The sequence below is a fragment of the Armigeres subalbatus genome, chromosome 2 (genome assembly GCF_024139115.2).
Source record: "Armigeres subalbatus isolate Guangzhou_Male chromosome 2, GZ_Asu_2, whole genome shotgun sequence".
Lineage (NCBI taxonomy): Eukaryota > Metazoa > Arthropoda > Insecta > Diptera > Culicidae > Armigeres > Armigeres subalbatus.
This window is the reverse complement of record NC_085140.1, coordinates 453,970,509-453,995,880: the sequence shown is the minus strand read 5'-3', so window position 1 is coordinate 453,995,880 and position 25,372 is coordinate 453,970,509. Positions and strand designations below refer to the sequence as shown.

The 25,372-nt window shown below is 39.7% G+C and overlaps 1 protein-coding gene across 1 annotated transcript; it reads right to left on the bottom strand.

Moving 5' to 3' along the window:
- Positions 1-385: 385 nt before the first annotated feature.
- On the bottom strand, positions 386-23,405 carry LOC134218243 (uncharacterized). The gene is made up of 2 exons (XM_062697163.1): positions 22,916-23,405; positions 386-575 (listed from the first exon to the last, which is right to left on the bottom strand). Exons 1-2 carry the CDS (start codon positions 23,349-23,351, stop codon positions 418-420), a joined length of 594 nt encoding a protein of 197 aa, XP_062553147.1. The 5' UTR covers positions 23,352-23,405; the 3' UTR covers positions 386-417.
- Positions 23,406-25,372: the final 1,967 nt, after the last annotated feature.

Below are 25,372 nucleotides of genomic sequence, written 5' to 3'. Positions count from 1 at the left end.
CGACTTCTTTCAAGGTGTGATAATTTGTGACAATGAAATGTAAAATGAAACTGTTTCTCTGAATGCGGCTAATACTATTACGTCCTACCTTACCGCATTTACTTACTTAAGAGATTTCAAAAACCGGGTTGTGACTTCAGGAGAAAAAATATATTGGACAATCACACGGACCCAGTTGTGCCACAGTTATGCACATGCGAATAAGCAAAACTACAAGTGATCTGTTTCCATTTTCGATCCTTTCTTGTAATTCATTATCGTGTCAAAGACCAGATGCTGTTTCGCGTTCCCCGCGCTCCCAACTATCCACATCCCTTGGCCACGAGTATATTATTATGTAAGTGCAACAGTTTCGGATTGCAAGTCAAGCTCGAGCCACGAAATATTTAATCTTGCTTAATTTATTCATAAATCTAATTAATGAACACTTTCATTTTTCAATCTCCTTCGTTCCAGGCGATGTCTGGCCGATACTTCCATGAACGCGATAAACTCCTCGTCCAGCGCGTCGTCATCAGCTGCTGGCTCCTCTTGTTGCTGCAGCTCCCAAGTGGTGGCTTCTGCGTAGGCATGTGCTGTCAAGTGATGGAATCGAATCGAGACGAGCCGAGAAAAATAAATACACCAGGGATCAGGCAAATCAGCAATGTTCAGTCATGTGGTGGCGGGTAGTTTCAAACAACTTCAAGTATTTGCTCCTAGCGACTCTTATTACGCAAGCAGATTATTGATGGCGAAGCCCTTGTCAAACTGATTGGACGCGCATTACATATGCAATGGTGCAAAACTGAAGTCGTGTGTAAATATTTGGTAATTTTAATCGTTGACCGAGTTTAAAGCTCACACGCGACACTTTATTCACTTTGACCTTGCTTCATTGTATTTATTTATGGAGACCAAACTATTTTAAGTAGGGGAAGGTGGGTAGACTTGATCCCCGGGGAGACTTGATCACCCCCTGTTTGTTCGAGAACTAAAGTAGTTTTGTTCTAGCGTATTTTTGCCTTTCTCGTATACTAAGTATATGTTCGCTCCAAAAATGAACTTTTTATAGGAGGTCCGGAGACCCATAATGTTATGTACCAATCAACTCAGCTCGACGAATTGAGTTGTCTGTGTGTTTGTGTATGTGTGTGTGTGTGCACCAAAAGAGCAAAAAGTTTAGCTCACTTTTTTTGCACTTACCCTCAACCAATTTACTCGGTTCCATTCGACGCAGTATACTGCCACATTGTTTCCTATTGAAAATTGGCCGGATCGGACTATGGGCTTGGTAGTTATGCCCAAAATACTTTTTCTCATAAAAAGCGCGTAAAAAAGTCTAGCTCATTTTTAATGCACTTACCCTGAACCAATTTCCTCGCAACGGGTTGCATTCGACGCAGAATCCTGCCCCATTATTTCCTATTGAAAATTGGCCCGATCGGACTATGGGCTTGGTAGTTATGGCCAAAATACTTTTTCTCATAAAAAAGCGCGTAAAAAAGTCTAGCATATTTTTAATGCACTTACCCTGAACCGATTTCCTCGCAACAGGTTGCATTCGACGCAGAATCCTGCCCCATTGTTTCCTATTGAAAATTGGCCCGATCGGACGAAGGACTCAGAAATAATGCCCAAAATACTATTTTTTACCGCACGAGAAAGGCACCATCACCGCTAGGTGGATTAATCTGGGTTTTTAGTATAGATCCTCTAGACAAATGACCTTTATGTGGTGAGTTATTTTTTGGATTGACAACCTTATTTATTCTGCAGGGCGGTTTGTATGTTTTGACCTTCCTAAAGATTTTTTTATTGGCCACGCAAAATTTGAACAACTTTTCATAACAATGACCAAATGCTGTCGTTTTTTCGCAGCAAAAAGCCATAAATATGCTTAATGATCTGTACTGATGAAAATCTTAACATTCCTACAAAGTTTTAGGATATTTGGATTTGAAGTTATTGCCTCAATATGGGGACACTTGATTCCATATTAGTCACCCATACAAAATTTAACGAAAAAATTCCAAAAATATAAATCTATTCTCAGGTTTCTAATTTTTTGTAGAGTTGACAGATTTGTCAGGATACATTATTTATTGCGTAGATATCATTAAAAGGGGATCAAGTCTCCCCAAATTTTAAAATTGCATGTGCTGTCGAATTCAATAACAAAAATCGTTCACGTATACGCACAGCAATTCGAAAATTCCGCTTATTTTGAAGGAAAAATATTTAAAAAATCTGAGTGCACCTTTCTACTTTTATCAACGCAAGTTTTGGAGAGGGATCAATTTCCCGAATATTTTAAAAGTCGATTTTGACAGCACTCCAAAAAATCGATTGTGTATCAATACCAACAATAATTTAAGGATTGTCATACATCAGTAAAGTTAAATACTATATTTCTTAGAGAGTCTGTGTGTTAATCACGTATGTTTATTTATTTTTGGCTGTGATACATCGGAAATCAGAAAAGGGGATCAAGTCTACCCAGTCTCCCCTATAATTTTCTTTTAAATTGATCAAGTTAATTGAGGTAAACTATTTGTGTGTCACCTATTTGTTCCATTTAACACATATTACTGCTTTGAATAATTGAACCGTTTGTTTGAGAAACTGCATATGTAACATTTTTGGTCAAAATGAGACTTTTATATCTTTTGAATCCTCGTCCAAAAATACGTATTCTGGCAAAAAATACTAAAAAAAAATTTTTGTTCAGGAGTGTATGAAATTTTTTTCGTTTGTTTGAGAAACTACATATGTCCACGTACTTTGAAGAGCAATTGTGGAGTACTGCTTACATTTTTGGCACTGAAAGTGTCCTAGGGTGTTGAGTTTTGCCAAAAACTATTGATCTGTATCGAAGAAATCGGAAGATTCGGTGCAAATTTGTTCAAAAACAGTTTTTTGTTGTTTTCTCGAAAAAGTGTAGTGGACTTATGCAGTTTCTCAAACAAATGATTCAATTGTTTACTGACTGTTCAACATTAGAAGTTAAATCATGTGCGTATCTATTCAATTATAGAGGTTTAAGTATCCAGCATTTCGCGCACGGTAAATGGCGGCCGTTTTTTGACAATTGGCTACCTATAAAAGTGTCAAAAACGGCAGCCATTACCGCGCGCGAAATGCTAGATATCGGTCCTGTAAAATTTCAAAATAGTAAGTGTTACCAAATAAATACAGAACATAATATGATTGACAAGAGTTTCTAATAGCCTTTTCGGACAACGAGCTTTATAACATGATGAAGTATATCCGGATATGGAACGTCATACTCATTGCTCTCAGTTAAATTGGATGAGTGAACCTTGACATCAAGCTGCTCCAAATGACAAAGCTCGTAAATTGAATAGGCTATGGGATGTCGAAGCTACACCAGAAACATTCTAGGTACAAGCTTCTATAATAGACCTCCCAGAAGCAACGCAACACTACCCTATTTGCGATTTAAACCTCATAAATGATGTCTAGTGACGCAAAATCCCGGTTTCAGCTTTTTTATTGCTTTTTGACAAAACAACTATCAAACAGAACGAAATCTTTTATACAATTTACAAAAGCAATCGATAAAGTTCTATAATATGTCATGATCACGTCACATAAGGATTTAATGGATTTTCCAACTTGGCTGACACGTTTCGTAGAGGTGTAAAAGTTCCACAAGGAACATTTTTTAGATACTACTTGATGGAACATTCAGGTACTTCTTATTCAAAAATGTAACGAAAAATTGAGATGAATTGTAACAAAATCTAAAGCAATTTACTATTGCAGAAAAAAGAAAATCTTGGATGAGCTTTGATGGTAAGCTCTGAAGCGCAAACATTTGATGGAATTTATTGAGGAATATATGGAAAAATGTTTGAATATCCTTTGAATGATCTTATGGAAAAATATTTCATATTTCTATAACATATTTCTTGGAACACATAAAGAAAAAACCTAGTGAAAGAGCTCTATGACAAATCTCGTAATTTCTATCCCATTCTAGAAAAAAATGGTAAGTAGGCAACCTTGCGGTATAAAAACTAGAATAAATTTCACTCAGCAGCGCCCTGCTGTTACTTTTAATTGAATCAAAAGATTTTTGATAAATATTGAAAGGGCTACGAAATTGTGAGTTGAGATCCGGGAAGAAGCGCCTCACATAGCTCTAGTCCCCACAAGTTCCAATTCTCATGGTTCCACGGATCTTCCGATGACAATTGACCGCCAGTTAAGGGTTGCGTACCAGGGTGCAGATGCCATGAACAGAATAACAAAACATGATATGGACTTGATTGAAATAGAAATAAAAGAACTGGCAATAATATCAATTTGCACCGAAATATTATTTAAATATCAAGATATGCTATCGATCCCAAGAAGCACAAGTTGAGTAAAACTGGTCGCAGCAACCTAATTGTGACAGAATCCGGTCACATATAACGTACAGTGATTTTTGTGCAGCATGTGTGCTGCTCAGGATAAAACAAACTAATGGCACCACATGATATTGATCCCTTCTTACAAATTTTTAGAACACGGGTCCGAAACGGCAGCATCGGTTGGCTCATAGTATTGGATTATATAATCCAATGCTATGAGCCAACCGATGCTGCCGATCTGCAAGACAAAGATAACTTCTAGAGCCAACTCGATGCCATCGTAGATAGAATTCCGAAGGGTGATGTCAAGATCAGAATCTTGTACACCTCCGGTGGTGCAAAGGGCCGACTTGAAAGATCTCCATCCTGAGCGTTGCCCAGCTATCGCTTTAACCTGTTGGATTTTGGTCGACTTCTTTTATTTCTTTATTGTGGCTTCGCTGCCATGAACCTCTGGGTCTGCTTCTGCTGCGATGTCTTGCTGGGTTCCAGTCTAATTCTCGTTTACAGATTTCGTTTCCGCTCCTACGTAGAGTGTGTCCGACCCAACCCCACTTCCGATCCCGAATTTCTGTTGCTATCGGCCTCTGGTGACAACGACGAGATCCAGTTGTGAGGCCACCAGGCCCGAATTATATACCGAAGGCATCTGTTGATGAACACCTGCAGCCGTTGAGTGTTCTCCACTGATACACACCATGTTTCGCTAGCGTATAACAGCACAGATTTCACGTTAGAGTTAAAAACTCGTATTTTGGTGCGTTCACTTATCTGCCTGTTTTTCCAGATATTTCTTAAACTCGCAAAGGCAGCCCTTTCTTTCTTGATCCGAGCGTCTATATCGATCTTGGTACCGCCGTCTGACGCCAGTTGGCTACCAAGATATTGGAAGCTTTCGACATTCTCCACTGGTTGCCCGGCTACTGTGAAACTGGAAGGGTTCACCGTGTTTACATCCAACAACGATTTGGTTTTGTTGACGTTGATTACTAAGTCTGCCAAAGAGGAGCGCTTGGCAAGGTCGTTGAGCTTACTCTGCAGAGCGCCGTTGAGCAAGGAGTGCAACGTCATCAGCCAATTCGAAGTAGTTAAGTTGCTCCAGATGGTTATAGGCTGTTTTTCAACGAAGGACCGTTTCACCGTGGCATCTTCCAGTCAGCGTGTGTTGAACCGTCGTCCAACTCTCTCCTCCTACCGGCGTATCCGCGCACTGCGCAGGCGTATTTCGCCGATGAGGAGGTGATGATCAGACGCGATATCGGCACTACGTTTATTCCGTACATCAAGAAGACTCCGTTTCCATTTTCGGCTGATGCAGATGTGGTCGATTTGATTTCCTGTAAGGCCGTCACGGGAGACCCACGTAACCTTGTGAACCGGTCGATGAGGGAAAAGCAATCCCCGATCATCATGTCGTTATTATGTAACCGACGGCTACATAATTTAGGTTTGTGACTCGGTCACAAATAATTTTCTATAAGTACTTGATGCGACTCTGGGCAATGCTCAAGGGAAGAAATGAGCGATCTCCCATTCTCCCACTGCCTCTCCCTATTTCCACGACACACTCACTCTCGTTTCGGTAGATTTGCTGACATCGGTTAGAACAACTGTGGCAAAAAACTCAGCCAAGATTCCGTGCAACATCCAGGGCCGGACAAGGAGCGGTAGAACTCACGTAGCACGTATAGAAAATTCGTCAAACTCGGGTTTGGTCGGATTCTTATGAGAATGTATTAAGGTCGTACTCGGCATGCTAGCACGGTGAAATTAATTCTGCTCGGAACGTGCTAGAGAGCAGTAAGTGCGCGACGTGAGTAAAATCAAAGTTCGCAAAAGTGCGTGTTCAGACTTATAGTGATTTTTTAATATATCTGTATTGTTCTTTCTTAGGTCTAGTGGCATTAAATAGCTAATTACGCTATGAATAGTATTAGTAGTGATCTAACTGTTATATACAAGTGGTCAGTAGTTAAAAAACGATAGATACCAAAAAGAAATCTATAACCTATTGTATATTAAAACTAGGGTGGTGTTTCAATGCTAGTTCCCCCGTGGCGTGTAACTAAGTACACTGAAAGATCGAATAGAAAAAGGTAAATTTTCAATATGCCGTATGAAGTCGAAGATATACTAGTCGTTTTAAGTGCGCTTGTGTTCTACGAAAAAACGTGGTCTAAATCTAATATGGCGGGTAGGTCCAAGACAGGACCTTTTTCTTTATATTTCGGTCCAGCTATTGTCTGCGACGCCATCGCGGTCGGGCAAACAACGGACAGCACATTATAATAGCGCAGTGACGAAAGGCGAGAAAGGGACGGAAAATTAACGATACGAGGTCGCCATCTTGAGCTCGGATCAGAAGTGCGGAGTGGATAGAAAGTCCAGCGGCAATATCGAGGCCAAGCCGGTCTGCCCCGCAATAATTCACCAGCCTCGGGAAGGGTCCTGAGTATTCCCGAGCACCCTGGGGTTCTCACAACAAGACGCTGTGTCATCCGTTTCGTCGCAGGCGCTCAGATAGTGTCCTACCGTCCGACCTCGAATTCCGGACCGCTGGCCCGAAACCGTCACCATCGTCTGCTACCACCATCACGTACCACCAAAACCTAGACCTAACAACCGCAAGTAGAAACTGTGACGTCACATAGCTAGTAAGAAATGGCCAAAATTAGAAAAATGTAAAGTTTGTAATTATACGTATGTGCATGAATTCGATCGCTTTAGTACAATTTCAGTGTATTGAAAGTTTCACTATTAGTCTGGTTTGTCCTGTTTTTATCCCGGACCCAGAAAGGGGTCACCATGCCTCACTCCCCTAACGGTCCTATTAGAATTTTGTTCGCCGTGTGGCCTTTGAGTGGTTCAATCATAAGAAGTGGCTTGTGAGTTTCACCCATCCGAGTTATGCTGATGGATATGTTGCACCTTAAAGTGAGTTCCCAATAGAGGTGGATCATCGAGTGACGTTGAGTTTGTTGTGTCGATTCCCCTTCTTCCGACCCTGAAGATCCCCTTTTCCACTGAGCATAGCCTAGGGGGTTATAAATTGGCGCCCAGCATAAAAAACTTGAATATTAAATTTGTTGAGTCGATTACAACATCGTTCCACTCCGGTGAGAGGGAGAAGAAAAACAGCGAAGTCTGTTTTCAGAGCTTTGCGTTCTCTGAACGGCAATTTATTAGGTTTTATTTTACAATTTGCATGCGTTGCGTTTCGAAGCGTTCATCGATGCACCCCCGGTGCGATTATTAAAATTTGGTTTGGTTTTGTTGCATGTTTACATTCGTGTTGAAGTAGATTTTCAAATTATTTTATGATTTTAGGTACTGGCGGAGAAGTTTTCGTGCTTGTTGAAGGTGTTCAGGAGGTAAGAAGTGAGCCCGTGGATCACAGAGGCCGTTTTAAAATCGTCCTGGAGTCCAGTTGAATGAAATCGCGACTGTGAAGGGTGAGTACAGGTGGATATAAGAGGGAGTCTGCAACGGGCGCAGATGATGATCTGGCCGTGGTTCAAGCACTACCTACATCCTGACCACCCCAACATCACGCAGATTATTCAGCCATGGATTCGGGAATCCAGATAAAATACAAGAGCCTACTGGTACACCATTTAGAAAAGGAAGAGGTAGAATTCGAGCTAGATGTAAGAGCCGTAGCTTTCGAACAAATGGAATGTGTAGGAGTTCTAAGGAGGCGGTTGAGAGAAACCTTGAAGCAGGAAAAGAACAAGCAGATGGAACTAGATTTTGCTAGATGCGTAAACCGGTCAATAGACAATGAAATTAAGTTGATCGATGACAGTGTTAGGGATATAAAAGACATTCTAGAGAAGAAAAAGAACTTTGAGGGTACTAAGGATGCGTTGAAGACGCGCTTAGTACATTATTTTGCGCGATGCTCGACCATTCAAGAAGCCGCCGAAGAAGATGCAGATCTTGAAGATCTGGATAAGATTTTGAGCACAGTTCGTCAGTTATACAATAGTTTTTTCACCATTTTCACACCAAATGAATCCATTCGGAAGGAAATCATGTTGCAAATTTCGAATTCTCTCACTCAGCTTCAGTTGGCCCAGCCTGGTACCTCGGGAGTTTCGAAGGAAGTTCAAAGTAGGTCACAGGGTACGCAGACAGATGATGATCTGGTCGGTCATAGCGATGATGGCGCTGGAGCTCGCCCAGCGAGAAGACAGCTTAAATCAAATTTTGACCAAGTCGAGGAATTTCGAACTGCTGATCGAAGTTCCAACACGGTCGCAACTTACAGTCGGGCTCAGGATTGAATTCCAATCGATCGGAAAACAGAGAGATAGTTTTAAACCGTTTTGATTTGTCAGGTAACGTTCGAAATTCTGCCAGAAAGATTTATCGGAAAGTAGAGTTCGGATTCTTCCTCGTCATTATCTCCACCGAATAGATTCAATTCTAGATCACAAAGGTCTCATACGAGACGTAGTAGACCTGTGTCAGATTGGAATTTGCGATACGACGGTAGAGATGGTGGTCAAGGTCTAATGCGGTTTATTAAAGAAGTGGAATTCTATGCCAACTCAGAAAACATTTCTGAGAGAGAGCTGTTTCGTTCCGCAATACATTTATTTACAGGCGCAGCCAAAATTTAGTTCATGTCCGGCATGGAAAATGGAGAGTTCGCTTCATGGAAGGACTTGGTCTCAGAAATGAAGAAAGAATTTCTAAGCCCAGACCATGACCATGTCAGTGAGTTTAGGGCTATTGAAAGGAAGCAAAGACCCAAAGAGAAATTTCAAGATTTCTTCTTTGATATGCAGAGACTCTTCAACTCTCTTACAAAGCCGATTTCCGAGCGCAAGAAATACGAGATTGTTTTCAGGAATCTCAGGGCTGATTACAAAGGTTACGTTGTTGCAGCTAGCATCGATAACCTGGCCGATCTGAAACCATTTGGCCGAAAGCTTGATGCCACATTCTGGTACAAGTATGAGAGCCGCAACATCGAAGAAAACACTAAAAATCGACATCAGGTTAGTGAACTAAACACAAACCTCAAGTCTAAACCGACGAATACGGTCAGTCGTCCAGAGAAATCCTGGCTGGAACAGAAACCAATCAGCAAAGCTACCGAGGAGAAGAATTCGAAAAAGGCTAATGCGGCAGAGTGTCAACCCGTCGAGAGGAATCAAGGGTACAATAATATTCAAGACAAGGGATTATTGGTTCGGCTGGAGAAGTATATAGTTCCCAAGCCTGGTATTTGTTTTAACTGCCGGATATCAGGCCACCATCAATCGGAGTGCAGGGCTCCAAGACACAAATTTTGCTTTAGGTGTGGGTTCTATAATGTCGAAACGGCGGATTGTCCATACTGTGCAAAAACGCCTGAATACCCGTCTGAAGGGCAGACGGCAGTAGAAGACATTCCCAAAATCCCTACTATTTTAGACTGCACAGTTTGCTCACTTGGTCAACGAGAAGTAGACGAAGATGAATACATGCACTGCTCGAGCGTAGAGATCAGCGAGCATTTTCTCAAAAATTGCGGAGGATGATAGACCGTTTGTGAGAATCAATATTTTGGATATACCCTTAATCGGCTTGCTCGATAGCGGAGCGAACCGGAGTATACTTGGCTCCAGGAACCAGATCACTTATAAAAGCCTGCAGACTTCGCATTCAGCCGGTGAACATAGATATCTCTACCGCCAGCGGTCAGAAATTGAATGTTGCTGGTTGTGTGGCATTACCAATTACGTTTAGAGGAATGACAAAGATTTTGTCAGCCCTCGTTATCCCATCAGTTAAAAGAAAACTGATACTCGGTTCCGATTTTTGGCAATCATTCGGGATCGTGCCAACGGTGGCAATCCAGGATGAGTCCATTGAGGTAGATGAACTCGACAGTCACGGAGAGGAAACTCTATCGGATCATCAGAAAAGAAGGCTTGAACAAGTGATGGCATTATTCAAACCAGCGATTGAAGGTCGACTCGACACTACGTCGATGATCAACCATCGTATAGAGCTATCGGAAGAGGCCAGAAAGCTTCCCCCGGTACGTATCAATCCGTTCCCAACTTCCCCTATTCGCCAAGAAAAGATAAACAAGGAACTCGATAATATGTTACAGTGTGGCATTATTGAACGGTCATACAGTGACTGGGCACTCCGTCTTGTACCCGTTGACAAGTCGGATGGATCGGTACGCCTGTGTCTCGATGCCAGAAAGCTTAATGAGCGAACTATCTGAGACTCCTACCCTCTCCCACATGCAGATAGAATTCTTAGTCGATTGGGACCCAGTCGTTACATCTCCACTATAGATTTATCTAAAGCGTTTCTACAGGTGCCGCTACACCCACGGTCCCGGAAATTTACTGCATTTTCTGTGTTAGGGAGAGGGCTGTTCCAGTTCACTCGAAATGCCTTTTGGTCTGGCCAACAGTCCAGCAACCTTGTCCAGACTGATGGATCGGGTATTGGGTGAGGAGTGAACTGGAACCAAGCGTATTTTTTACCTCGATGACATCATCGTGGTAAGCAATACGTTTGAGGAGCACCTGGACAAGCTCACAGAGTTGGCAAATAGGCTCAGAGCCGCGAATTTGTCCATCAATCTGGAGAAATCCAAATTTTGCGTACCAGAGGTTCCTTTACCTAGGGTATATTCTTGGTCGAAATGGACTCCGTCCAAATCCAGATCGCGTCGAAGCAATTGTAAATTTTGAGAGGCCCAAAACTCTCCGAGCCATTCGGAGATTTTTGGGCATGTAATTACTACAGGCGATTTATCGCCACTTTCAGCGAGATAGTTCGCCCTTTAACCGACCTTTGCAAAAATCGGCCCAAAACTGTAAAATGGAATGACGAATCAGAGGCCGCATTCATCAAAATCAAAGAGCTTCTGATCAGCGCGCCTATTTTGTCAAACCCGGATTTTGCGAAGCCGTTCAGCATACACTGCGATGCTAGCGATTCAGCGATAGCCGGAGTGTTGACCCAATTACACGACGACATTGAGAAACCAGTAGCGTATTTCTCACAAAATTGAGTGCTACTCAACAGCGTTACGCGGCGACCGAGAAGGAAGCCCTAGCCGTTTTGAACTCGTTGGAGAAGTTTCGATGCTATGTTGAAGGGTCAAGGTTCACGGTGATAACCGACGCCTCCGCCTTAACCTACATACTTCGAAGCAGCTGGAAAACGTCATCCAGACTTAGTCGATGGAGTCTCGAGCTCCAAAAACATGATCTAGAGATCAAACACCGAAAGGGAGTAGACAATATAGTCCCGGACGCTCTGTCTAGAGCCGTTGAGGAAGTCAGTTTGGTGTCGGAGAAGGCCGACTGGTACAATTACATGGTGAGGAAGGTTCAACAAGAACCAGAGAATTTTAAAGATTTCCGCGTTGAAAACGGCATCTTGAAAAAATTCGTTTCTAATCCCGAAAATATCGACTATCGCTTCAGAATGGAAGGTTTGTGTACCAACCATTCTACGTGAGAAAATCTTGTTCGAAGAGCACGACGAAGTCTTACACATGGGAAGCGAAAAAACACTGGCAAGAATCCGTAAAAAGTTTTATTGGCCGCACATGGCCAAAGAGGTTAAAAATTATGTGCAACGGTGTAGAATTTGTCAGGAGAGCAAGCCCAGTAACAAGTCTCAACAACCCACGATGGGACAGCAACGGGTCACGACGAAACCCTTCCAAATAATCGGATTGGATTTTATCCAGTCGCTTCCCAGAAGCAAATCTGGAAATTGCCACCTCCTAGTGGTGATGGACTTATTTTCAAAGTATTGTTTATTGTTTCCACTAAAGAAAATATCTACGTCACAAGTTACCAAAATCTTGGAAGACAATTGGTTCCGCCGCTACGGCGTTCCAGAGTGTCTTATTTCAGACAACGCGTCGACCTTTCTATCGAAGGAATTCAAAGCGCTCCTTGAGAAGTTTCGCATACGGCACTGGGCTAATTCCAGACACCATTGCCAAGCGAATCCCGTCGAAAGACTTAACAGGACGATTAATGCGTGTATTCGTTCCTACGTCCGAACTGATCAAACTATCTGGGATTCACGTATCTCAGAGATAGAACACGTCTTAAACACAACTCCACATAGTTCTACTGGATTCTCGCCATATAAAATCATTTTCGGCCACGAAGCTTTGGGAAGAGGTGACGAACATCGAGCAGATAGAGACGAACAGGAAATTTCGGAACAGTCTAGACTAGAGAACAAATTTATGATAGATCAGTCTATTCGCGAAATAGTTATTAATAATCTAAAAAAAAGCTACAATAAAAATTCACACTATTACAATTTTACGTAGAAAACAAGCAGCTCCAGTGTATAAAGTAGGCGAGAGAGTCCTGAAGAGGAACTTCAGACAGTCCTCTGCCGTTGACAAGTTCAACGCAAAATTAGCTCCGTGTTAAAGTCCGTGTATAGTCAAGGCTCGGGTGGGTACAAGCTCCTACGACCTTGTCGATGATTCAGGAAAGTCGATCGGTATCTTCTCATCAGCTGATTTGAAACCGTGGTAGAAAATAGAGAAAATAGAAAAGTAAAATAACTAAACTTTTTGGTCAACATTAGCTTGACGTGAATGAAAATAGGATACTTAGCTTGATTGATGATTTGATGTTTTCCTCGGGACTGCAGACCGGGTGGAAACGGAAAAGTTATGAATGAATGGTTGAGTCAATGAGATAGTCAACAGAAGTTACACAGTGAAGGATAGGAGTACTTACTGATGGTCCAAAACTACTTGGTCCGGGGAATTTTGATCCAAGACGATCTCCAACACGAACGTAGAATGACAACAAAACCGGATAATGATCATAGATGGAGGAATCGTCAATATTGAGCTCTAAATGATTAATTTTCCGCGGATCGATTTGTTTTGTTACGAATGAGATTTAGGATGAACGATAACTGACAGCTGGAAATACTAAAGTAACTCACGTAGGTTGAACTTCTCAGATTGAACTCACTGGAATCAAGTAGGGTGAACGACTTAGTTTTGACGTGTGTAACGAAAAAAAGAATGCAAATTGAGCAATTATAACTTATTCTATGCCGTTTGTTTAATTCGATGGTAGCTTTTAGCACTGACTGGGCGAAAAATAGTATTATTTCGCAGTTGGTCGGAGGGGTATTGTAACCGACGGCTACATAATTTAGGTTTGTGACTCGGTCACAAATAATTTTCTATAAGTACTTGATGCGACTCTGGGCAATGCTCAAGGGAAGAAATGAGCGATCTCCCATTCTCCCACTGCCTCTCCCTATTTCCACGACACACTCACTCTCGTTTCGGTAGATTTGCTGACATCGGTTAGAACAACTGTGGCAAAAAAACTCAGCCAAGATTCCGTGCAACATCCAGGGCCGGACAAGGAGCGGTAGAACTCACGTAGCACGTATAGAAAATTCGTCAAACTCGGGTTTGGTCGGATTCTTATGAGAATGTATTAAGGTCGTACTCGGCATGCTAGCACGGTGAAATTAATTCTGCTCGGAACGTGCTAGAGAGCAGTAAGTGCGCGACGTGAGTAAAATCAAAGTTCGCAAAAAGTGCGTTTTCAGACTTATAGTGATTTTTTTTAAATATATCTGTATCCAGCTTTCCACGCTCGCCATAATGGCGGCTGCTATAATTTTTCTGACAGTAACTGCTTCCGACGCCGAGCTGTGTTCGACGCTTTCGTATCTAGGCAACAATTTTCACTTTGTTTATTTATTCATCTCAGAGGAAGAAAATTATCCACCTACAAAAACGAGTTTAAACAATTTTTTAATTTTCAGGAAATTTCTTATTATATATTTGAGTTTTGTAGGATTTGGCGATCATTGATGTCACTCTCACGAATGTCTGGTGCAGCAATTCTCGGATTGTACGGGAAAATAATCTAATTTCATGAAAAGTTACTCTGACTGAAAAAGGCGAACAGGTGTCGATTGCAGGCGGCTGAAAAGTCATACAGATACCCATCACACAAATACGTTATGTGTCTTATTCGCTATTCAAAATAGAACCAAGTCGTGCCATTGAACGGATCTCGGTGGCCGCATAATTCTTTCTTCTGAGTGTACGAGTCCAACCAAAACAGGACCATCAGGATTTGACTTCGACGATAACCGTGTGTCCTATCGTAAACCGCTTCAAGTTTTTGAATTTCTTTCAAATAATAGATCATCCAATGATTATTTTGATACAATAAGCCCCACCATTTTGAGAGTTTTTTGTTGTTAAAATTTCTGTGTGATTATCCTTCACTATTTTTGTTGTACTATGAGATAATTTTAATAGAGCATGAATAATTTCTGAAGAGCTACGAATCTGCATAAACCACAAACAACAAACTCTAATGAACAGATATTTATGTTTGATTCTGAAAAACAAAATTTTTTTGAACCGCTCATAAAAGCTTCTTAGAAAGTTATTTACACAAAATCTTAATGTAATATTTCGGAAGAGCCTCGAAAAGTTGTTACTTATTAAAATTCCTCAAGAAATTTCCAAAATAAAATTCTAATACATATTTCCAGATTGTATTTGAAATAATTCTTTATAACTATAAATATAAAAAATTATTTTCTTTTATAACTTTATATTATTATAAGAATCCCCTATGAGCAATTCCCATGATTTTTTCCGTAATTGCATATTGCATAAATTGCATTAGAAAATAATTAATTTATGCTTTTTGTTTCCTCTTCTATTTAAGATTTCTCCAGAAATTACGAACCGTCCGTGATTAACTTTAAGAAGATCATAAGAGTTCGTAGCCGGAGATATTCAGTTTTGAATTACAAACAAAATAATTTGTATTTAAATCTGCACTCGGATCCGCCCTTTTCAGCCTGAGTAACTTTTCTCGCAATTTAGTTTCCTTGGTAAATCCAGGTACTGCTGCACCAGACATTCGTGAAAATATCACCAATTTTCACAAAAACCTACAAAATACAAATAAATAATGAGAAATGTTCTAAATATAAAGAAATACTTCAAACCCGATTGTACAGATAGTTTTTCTCTGAGATCAATAAATAAACAAAGTGAAAATAGTAGCCTAGATACGAGAGCGTCGAATACAAATCGGCGTCGGAAGCAGTTACTGTCAGAAATATTTATAGCAGCCGCCATTATGGTGAGCTTGGAAAGCTGGATTGTTCTTTCTTAGGTCTAGTGGCATTAAATAGCTAATTACGCTATAAATAGTATTAGTAGTGATCTAACTATTATATACAAGTGGTTAGTAGTGTAAAAAAAACGATAGATACCAAAAAGAAATCTAAAACCTATTGTATCTTAAAGCTAGGGTGGTGTTTCAATGCTAGTTCCCCCCGTGGCGTGTAACTAAGTACACTGAAGATCGAATAGAAAAAGGTAAATTTTCAATATGCCGTATGAAGTCGAAGATATACTAGTCGTTTTAAGTGCGCTTGTGTTCTACGAAAAAACGTGGTCTAATTCTAATATGGCGGGTAGGTCCAAGACAGGACCTTTTTCTTTTATATTTCGGTCCAGCTATTGTCTGCGACGCCATCGCGGTCGGGCAAACAACGGACAGCACATTATAATAGCGCAGTGACAAAAGGCGAGAAAGGGACGGAAAATTAACGATACGAGGTCGCCATCTTGAGCTCGGATCAGAAGTGCGGAGTGGATAGAAAGTCCAGCGGCAATATCGAGGCCAAGCCGGTCTGCCCCGCAATAATTCGCCAGCCTCGGGAAGGGTCCTGAGTATTCCCGAGCACCCTGGGGTTCTCACAACAAGACGCTGTGTCATCCGTTTCGTCGCAGGCGCTCAGATAGTGTCCTACCGTCCGACCTCGAATTCCGGACCGCTGGCCCGAAACCGTCACCATCGTCTGCTACCACCATCACGTACCACCAAAACCTAGACCTAACAACCGCAAGTAGAAACTGTGACGTCACATAGCTAGTAAGAAATGGCCAAAATTGGATAAATGTAAAGTTTGTAATTATACGTATGTGCATGAATTCGATCGCTTTAGTACAATTTCAGTGTATTGAAAGTTTCACTATTAGTCTGGTTTGTCCCGTTTTATCCCGGACCCAGAAAGGGGTCACCATGCCTCACTCCCTAACGGTCCTATTAGAATTTTGTTCGCCGTGTGGCCTTTGAGTGCTTCAATCATAAGAAGTGGCTTGTGAGTTTCACCCATCCGAGTTATGCTGATGGATATGTTGCACCTTAAAGTGAGTTCCCAATAGAGGTGGATCATCGAGTGACGTTGAGTTTGTTGTGAGAATTCCCCTTCTTCCAACCCTGAAGATCCCCTTTTCCACTGAGCATAGCCTACACGGACATTTGGAAGTACCCATTATATGGGCCTTAAGTACCCATTTTTTTAATTGGTATGAAGATGTCAAAAAATGGGCTTTTTTATGACAACATAAAATGGGTAAATTAACCACAATTCATACATTCTCTTCGACAAACTTTAGTGCGTAAACATTACTCGTGGAATATTTTTCAACGCCACCATCATTTTTAAAAAGAAATTGAAAAGATAAAATCAAAATCCAGGAGTGTGCTTAGTGCAAAGTCGCACCGATCCAGAAATGGTTCCGGGAGGAAAGCTACACATCCGTTGATGTCCAGTGGTCGGATTTTGCGGAGCTGTAATTGAGGTAAGTTTTTCCATTCGCAATACACAACAATATTTTTTCTAAAGGATTTCTTTGGTTCATTACAGTGATCTGTTCAGAATTCGCATACAAACAACAATCCCTGCAGAGAACTATGGCCTTGCACCTACGACGAATCAAATTCGTCTTCCGCGAGTCAAATTCATCTTCTGCCTCACGAAGGGAATTATGTAAATGTGGAAGTTGAGATTATTTCCCGGTAACGATTAGGACGGGTGAATTGGCTCCAAAATGTACTTAAAATGTAAAGGAAAACGATACTAACCTACAATAAAGTTTTGTTGATGATTTTTAATTACAATCGTACTCATATCATACTATTTGTGCTTATTCGGATACACAAATTATTTATGTAACATAACCTCAAATCTAAACAAATAAAAATGGGGTTTATTTACCCATTTCGTCAATGAATATCAAGAGCCAAAAATACCCATTATTTGAAGTTAAGAGGGAATACTCATTAATGAGTAAACCGAGTTTACTCATTTAATGAGTTATGCCGCTTTTCTTCAAAATGGGTACGAAAATACCCATTAATGGGTACTTGAGAGCTTCCGTGTAGGGGGTTATAAGTACCACAGAATTCTGCGAACAGCTCTCCGTTTTCGCTCATTTCTCCGAGACCATGGCGTCCCATAATGCGCTCATGGTTCGAGTTGTCGGATCCAATCTTCGCATTGAAGTCGCCCATACAGATCTTGATATCACCCTTCGGAGTTCTATCTACGACGGCATTAAGTTGATTTTTTTTTCAATTTCGTTTATTTGGTAGGCTCAATTAAGTTGATTGTAGAAGTTCTCTTTGTCTTGCAGATCGGCAGCATCGATTGGTGCATAACATTGGATATAATAAGGTTTCGAATTCTTGTTCTAAATTTCCCGGATAAAAAATATCATTAAAATATCATAAATTTTATTGTTACAACACCATTTAAAACATAATTTTTACCATTGAATATAATAGAATTTTGACAATAAAATCACATGAGAAATAATGGTTTTCCACGATAAACTGAATGGTAAATGGGACTTTTACAATTAAAAAGGGGGGTTGTTATGTATCTTTACAATAAAAAAAATCGAAAATTTTCCATACAAAATTCGGAGCAAAACAATTGATTTTACGGTTCTTCAATGGGATGATTTCGAGCGACAAAACAATAGAAAACATTGTGTTTTAAATGTTTTCAATTACTGTTTCTATTGTTTTACAATAGAAATACAACAGGATTTAGAATACATTATACTCCAATATTACAATAAAAATACAATACAATTAATTGTTTTACAAATTATTTTATTTTCCTCCGGTTGTTTAGCATATCTTTAGACGACTCCAGCACACTACTTCCAAAGTTAAGTGTGTTGCCTGTATCTGGAGAAAAAATCCAACATCGGTTTAAAAAGCGTACTAACTTTGTTCCGAATAGACAATACATATAGATATAAACCTGTGAAAAATGTAAATTATAAAAGAATGTCAGTTTTATTAGAAAAAAAATACGTCGAGAAGAAAAGAAAAAATTACCTGCATCAGTTCTTATTATATCCCGTTGGTGAGATTGGCCAATGGTATCATTACTTGACACTTTACCGGTCGCTACTAAACGCGCTGCTAAAACAGTAGCGCAGCTGACAGGTGACCAAATTGACCAAATAACAGCGCTACTATTTGATGAACTATCAAACGTCGAACGTCACCGATACGGAATGCAGCCACCGGAATGATAACCGAAAATACCGAAAATAGTGAGCGATGCGAAAAAGAGTGACTAATCTAAAATGACAGTACAGGGAGAGTGATCAAAATACTCGCGCCCAGTAATGATGCTCTAACGCGCTTCAACACTTTAGATACTCACCACGGTACAGAAGCCATAGTGATCTACCGCTTTCCCAGCAGCAGAAACTGCAATGAAAAAAACCAGGGTTCTTATATCAGGGTTCACTCACTTTGACAGTAGATGGGAGAGACTAGCGCGGGGGTGAAAAATTCATTTTCAGTGCAAAACATAAACAAACTCGGTGGCTGCTCCATATAAAAATCCAAGATGGCTGAATCATGAAATTGGCATACTGCTACACCTGTTTGTATTCACCTTGAAAAAAACACTTTCTGCACCATACAGTTTCATTATTTTCATCTCTTCACTAATTATAAACAAAACTGTACACGCTCAAATGAACCCAGCCATTCTCCGAGTAAAATTATAAGCAAAAGTTTTTGTTCCCTTTCATTTTTTTTTAAATCAAATTTTTATTGCAAAACATTTCTAGACCTGCAACAAGACCTGCAATATAAAAATATATACTTGAGAATCGGTATAACATTTTTATTTATTTAACAAACAAAGCTATTGTAATTTTATTGTTTTCAATTGTTATTTCATCAATATAATAAATCCATGAAATATTCCAAAATTATATTAATTCAATAACATTAGACGGATTTCCAGATCATCCAAAACTGAATACTTTTAAAAATTGTTTAGTTTTTGGATGAGCAATACTAAACATAAGCGAACAATAAAAATATAATAGAATATATCGGAAACATTTAAATATATTGTTATTTTAATGTCCGGACAATACAGATCTTTTACAACCGTGAACATTTTACAATAAGCATACAATAGTTTGTATTGTTTGCCATACAATCTATTGTATTTCAATGGGTTATGTCATACAAGTTACTGTAAATTTTTATCCGGGTTGGCAACGATTATCCTTTTACTTATAGGTTCCCACTTCATAAGCGCAGAGTGTGCCTGAGCGCTTAGTAGGAAGCCAACTCCGCGATGCCGGCGAGCGTGTAAACCTCGTAAACCAGAGTATAGCAGAACTTGTCCCGACGGCGTTCTGTGTTTTCCAAAATTTGGCCAACGGACTTCACTCAGTCCCAGGATCTCAAGCTTCATGCGGCGTGCCTCATTGGCAAGTTAAGTCAAGCAGTTAGTCGGATATAGTTAAACGCAACAGATGTGTTGCGATTTGGTTGTTTCGGTTGGTCACGACATATGGGTCTCCGAGCCTTCTATCAAAAGTTCGGTTTTGGAGTGATCCTATATCCTTTACGTATACTTAGTATACGCCGAGGGTTGATCCAAATTTTTTGTTTAAAATTTTGATTGTTGAAAACCCAGATAATTCAACTAGCGGTGATGACGCCTTTCTCGAAACAATCGATGCACATCCGAAGCAGAAGAAATTGACTCAATAATACCCAATTCTGTTATTGATCCCATCACACTTAAATCATCTCACAGATTTCGGGAATTTTGCTTCATTTCACCGAAATCTCAACAGTAGAACTGTTCAGTAATTATTTCACCGATTTTCTGGATTTTTTTCTTTAGTTCAACTGTCAAAACCACCGAAAATCTGTAAAATTATTTACAGAACAGTTCTGCTGTTGAGATTTCGGTGAAATTTCACAGAAATCTGCGATTTATTTTAAGTGTTATTCTCTGTTATGAACTAGCCCTGCATAAGAGGTAAAATACTAAAGGAATAATTCCAAAACTTTATATGCGTAATACTTGAGCCATAACATTAAATGTTAATAAATTCTATTTCAATACCAAATGCATAACAAATTATTATTCGTTAGGTATTGAAACCAGTACTGGAAAAAGTCGTGATCGTCATAAGACAGAGAGCAAAGCGCCTTTTTCTATTTCAGGCGACCAAATGAAAGAATCGTGGGTTCTTTGATCAATTTCGCATGAAAGGCAGTCATGAAAGGATGTTGTGCTTTGAAATAAAATTAAAATTTCTAAAATATTTTAATAAATACATGCGAAGAATAATGACTAGTCGATGAGTTAATCATCCTCCTTTAATCCACCGAGTTGAAAGTGGTAATAAACACAAAAATAAAGCCGATATTGCACACTTTCATGCCCTGTCACGGAACAAATATTTTTTGAGATTTTTGTAGCATGCCATTCATCCTTCGCGTTTCTATAGATATTGAAAGGGGCAGATATGTAAACATCGCGTGACATCTCTTATTGAAAATGAGAAATTCCAGTACTGATTGAAACACCTAGCATGTTATTCCTGAAGTATTCTACTTATAAGTTTTTGGTATTTTACCTCTTATGCACGGGTAGTTCATACCAATTTCTGTTATCGAGGTCGTCGCTCCTGCTCGGGATCGCCTCAGTGTAAGGAATTTTAACTATAATTGCCTGCCTTAAGGCGTTTACAGACTTTGCTTTATAGACGTTTAAAGAGCAAATTGTACCATTTGGGCTCATTTACAAATTACATAACGCAAAAAAACACAGATTTAAAACCCACCCCTCCGTGACTTGTTTGTAACATTTCCTCTATACCCACCCATCGGTGACGCGTAACGTCGGACTAAAAATTCACAAAAAAAATATTAATCTACCTTTACTTTCTACATAGTAAATAATAATGCTGTCAAATTTGAATTTAATTTGTGATTTCATTTTTTATATTATTCGTTACCCGTAACAGAACTGAGCAAGCCCACCCACCCCCTAGACAAGCCGTAACATTTTGTAACGGAATATTGGGTACCCACCAACCCCTTAGAGCGTTATGTAATTTGTGATTGCGGTAGATATAGATTCAATGCAACTTGTTACGAGAACATCGGGTTATGATTACTATACACATACACACATCAATGAAAGGAAATGATTCAATTTATTATGATTTGCTCAATCTGACGCAGACTCATGTTTTTCATTTTTTACAAATCTATCGATTTTATGCCTGGTGGATCGCAAACACTATGAGATTCTGCTAGGTAGGTCGCATGCCCAAAACGTTTGAGCACCTCTGGGCTACACAGCCACAGCCCCGTTCAATCATTGCTAATTCCCTACTTTTAGGATATAATCTATCAAATTTTGAACCGTGTTATAAGTGAGGGTCCAGATGCTGGACAGTGGGGTCCCTGATAGAATGGAAGTTTTGCCTTAGAAGCTTAGAGAAGTCGTAAAATCCCGATTAATCGATTAGTAATTAATCAATTACTCTTTATTCTTGCCGATTATTGAATTGATTAATCGTTTAGAGGTAATCTATTCAAAATTAATCGATTATCACAACGATGAATCGATTATTCGAAGTAATCGATTAATTTGCGACATCTATATGCATAACCGTAACACGGAAAATAATATAACCGATGTGCCATGTTCCTTGAACAAAAAAGTAGAGGGTTGTATTAAATATAGGACCGCAAATTGAACGTAGAATTACGTATAGTGCGATAGTTGATACAAAATTTGATCATCAACATTTCATGCCGGATGGCTAATAGCCGAAATGTAGGCAATTCACTGGTAAAGTGCAATTTCAACATTGGCTGGCAAAATTGAATTTTTCATTAGTTAAATGCATTCAATCAATTGTTTACAAAAGTTGTAAAGAATCTTAGAGAGTCTACTGATCGATTCATACCAAAATCTCCGGAATCCGTTGAAAAACGGCTGAGTTATTGGCTCGTACTTCCTGACCTCTTTTCGTGACGATCCCAAATTTGAAACTTTGGAATGACCCCCCTATCTTTGTCGATTGTTACAAATATGCAATAATATGCAGAATAGCACAATCAATAACTAGCTGAAGCTATTGTGATGAGTGATTGGAAATAAGTATACAAAGAATAATATGGGAAAATGGTATGAAGCTCTTTAGTTTAAAATAGACTAATGCGTTTAAAGGATTAATTCTCATAAACTGGTACATATATACTTTTCAGAATATTTATCATCCATAACATATGACACTTGAGAGGTGACCGATCAATTACAAAAAAAATAGTTTTAAAACAGAAATGGGTAAGGAAGTGGAGTTGAACATTACCCATTTTAACATTCTTAGTTACTGCAACACATACCTTCATCCTCCTCGTCTTCTGAGTCCTGTACCTGGAGACGCCTCTTTAAGCGTCCGTTTTCCTCCCGCAAAAGTAAGGCATGTTGCTTCCAGTAATTCATTTGATGCTGAAACTGCCATTTGACGATATTTTGGTACGTTTTGATCCACATGTTCTGAGCATTTTTAATTTGGGGATAACTTGGTCCAACTTGCTTTGGGGGCACCTGTTTTCGATTACTGGAAGAAGCATCAGCAGCCCGAGTCTCACAATATCCTTGTTCGTAGGCACGCTTTGTTTGATGCTTGATGCTCTTTTTGCGCTTGTATTTCCTTTTGTTTTTACCGCGGAAGGCTTTATCTTTAATTGGTTTTCCTTTGCCATCAGAATCAGTTGTTTTTTTCATTGAAATATAAAAATGTAGGTATTGAATGTTATTTTTCGAAGCACAGCACATCAATGAAACTTCATGAATGCATTGAGATTCTCACGTCCGAATGTGTGAGTGGCGATAAAAGGAAAACAAACACTCCTAGATGGTGCAACTCAGCAAAGATTGGGTAAAAATGAGTATATTTCCATATATTTTTTACTCTTTTGAAATCATTGTGATGACCCGATCATTTTTGAGGCTATGAGCAGAAGGAAAACAAACATGTTTTTACACATGACGAATTGCACATTAGTGTGCGAGCGCTAAACGTCACTCATCTCTATAATGTGTGTAAACAAAAAAGCTGCGGAGGAAAACTTATCGTTTACAAGAGGTTCCCAAATTTTTGTTTCCCATATACATCAGTGATCGTTCGCTAATTGGGGCACGACCTCACCCCAACTAACGAATGCCGTTCGCTAATTGCGGCGTTTTGACAAGCGTCAATGTTGTTTACTTTTTGCATTGAAAACAGGAAAATTTTACGCGCCAAGTGATATCAAGCATAATTTTTTATAAGGACGTATGTAACAAAACGAGGTTTTTAATACAACATGACAATCACACGCGACTTTATATAATATGCATCGATTTTACTGATTTTAAATCTTAAAATTCTTTAATTCAATCTTTTTACGAATTGACGTATGCATAAATTTCTATTACTGGAGTCTCACTGTTACATACGTCGCTTCAACATATGGGAATTCAGAGCGAGAAAGAAATGAGAAAGAGATCACCGAACATTTTTTCGGATTGACTAGCATACGGTTTAATTTACACCATTCATCGAAAACTAGTAGCTGTTGCTGAAGCAAAATACAATCTTCAGTTGATCCTTCAGTAGATAAATCTTGAGGTCATCAGCGTAGGATAGTCGTGGAGTTCTTAGAAGGAGGTGCACATCGTTAAAATACAGGATAAAAATCAAAAGTCGCAGATGGCTGCCTTGCGGGATGCCTGATGTGGAAATGAACGGAGGTGCTTGATCATGTCCAATGATAACACTTAGCTCTCGACCTGACATGTACCAACGAAACCATTTTCGCAATCCCGATATCGTAGTTTACCATGTCGAAGGCAGCAGACAGGTTAGTATAAATTACGTCAGTTTGAGCACGACTGGCCATACTTTCCGTTATATAGGAAGATTTGAAGCTGTTGAACGTCCAGACATAAAGCCATGCTGGTCATCGCTGATAATTTGCTTATAATTGACATGTAGTGGCTCCATGACCACGAGTTCGAATAGTTTCGAAACAGCGCTCAAAAAAGTGATACCACGGTTATTGTCTCGTTTATTTCCCTTCTTGTAGACCGGAAACATGTTCGCTGACTTGCAACAGAATGGAAAAATGCATTTGCAATAGACCTACGAAAGATGCATAGCAGAGAAGTCATCAGTCTTATATGTGTCTTTTGAGAAAGGAGGAGAGGAAACTGTCTGGCACTGGATTGAAGGACGATTTCAGCTTTAAAGAGGCTCTGACTATTACCATTTCATCGATATTGATAAAGCTGAGTGTTCGACCCACAATCGGTGGTCGTAGTAAAATGAAACCGGAAAAACCACGACATCATGAGGCAAACTGTGGTCGATGGAAACTGTTAAGGTGATTATACAATCAAGCCATGTGGTGAATTTCAAATTCACCACACGGTTTTCTACTCTTATTACCAAAAATTCAAATCTACCGTAATAGTTTTCGTACAATGCTGAAATTAAAGTCGATTGTTCAGCATAAGTAAGCAAACGATCTACGGATGTTTCATCCCCATGGGCGTTGTGGTTCTCTCAATTCGTGCTCTTGAAAAATCACTAGAAAAAGCACGTGGTTTCCAAGATGGCCGATTTGTGGCTTTGTTGTATAACCACCTTAACGGGGGATAATGTGTAACCAGCTTAACTAGTGGCGATGGAGCTATAGTTACGGATGTGTATGTCCCTTCATCGCTAGAGAAGTCCAAATAGCGATTATTTTCATTAGCAATGGAATTGATCTGTTGTAGCGTGGCTGAACTGTAACTATCAAGAAGCTTCGTAG

Bases quoted from the DNA above. Each gene is read 5' to 3' on its own strand.
- LOC134218243 (XM_062697163.1), bottom strand. From the start codon at position 23,351: ATGTGCTGTGCTTCGAAAAATAACATTCAATACCTACATTTTTATATT. The intron at 576-22,915 runs GTATGTGTTGCA...ATCACTTGACAG, and splicing joins AGAAGACGAGGAGGATGAAG to CACATGCCTACGCAGAAGCC.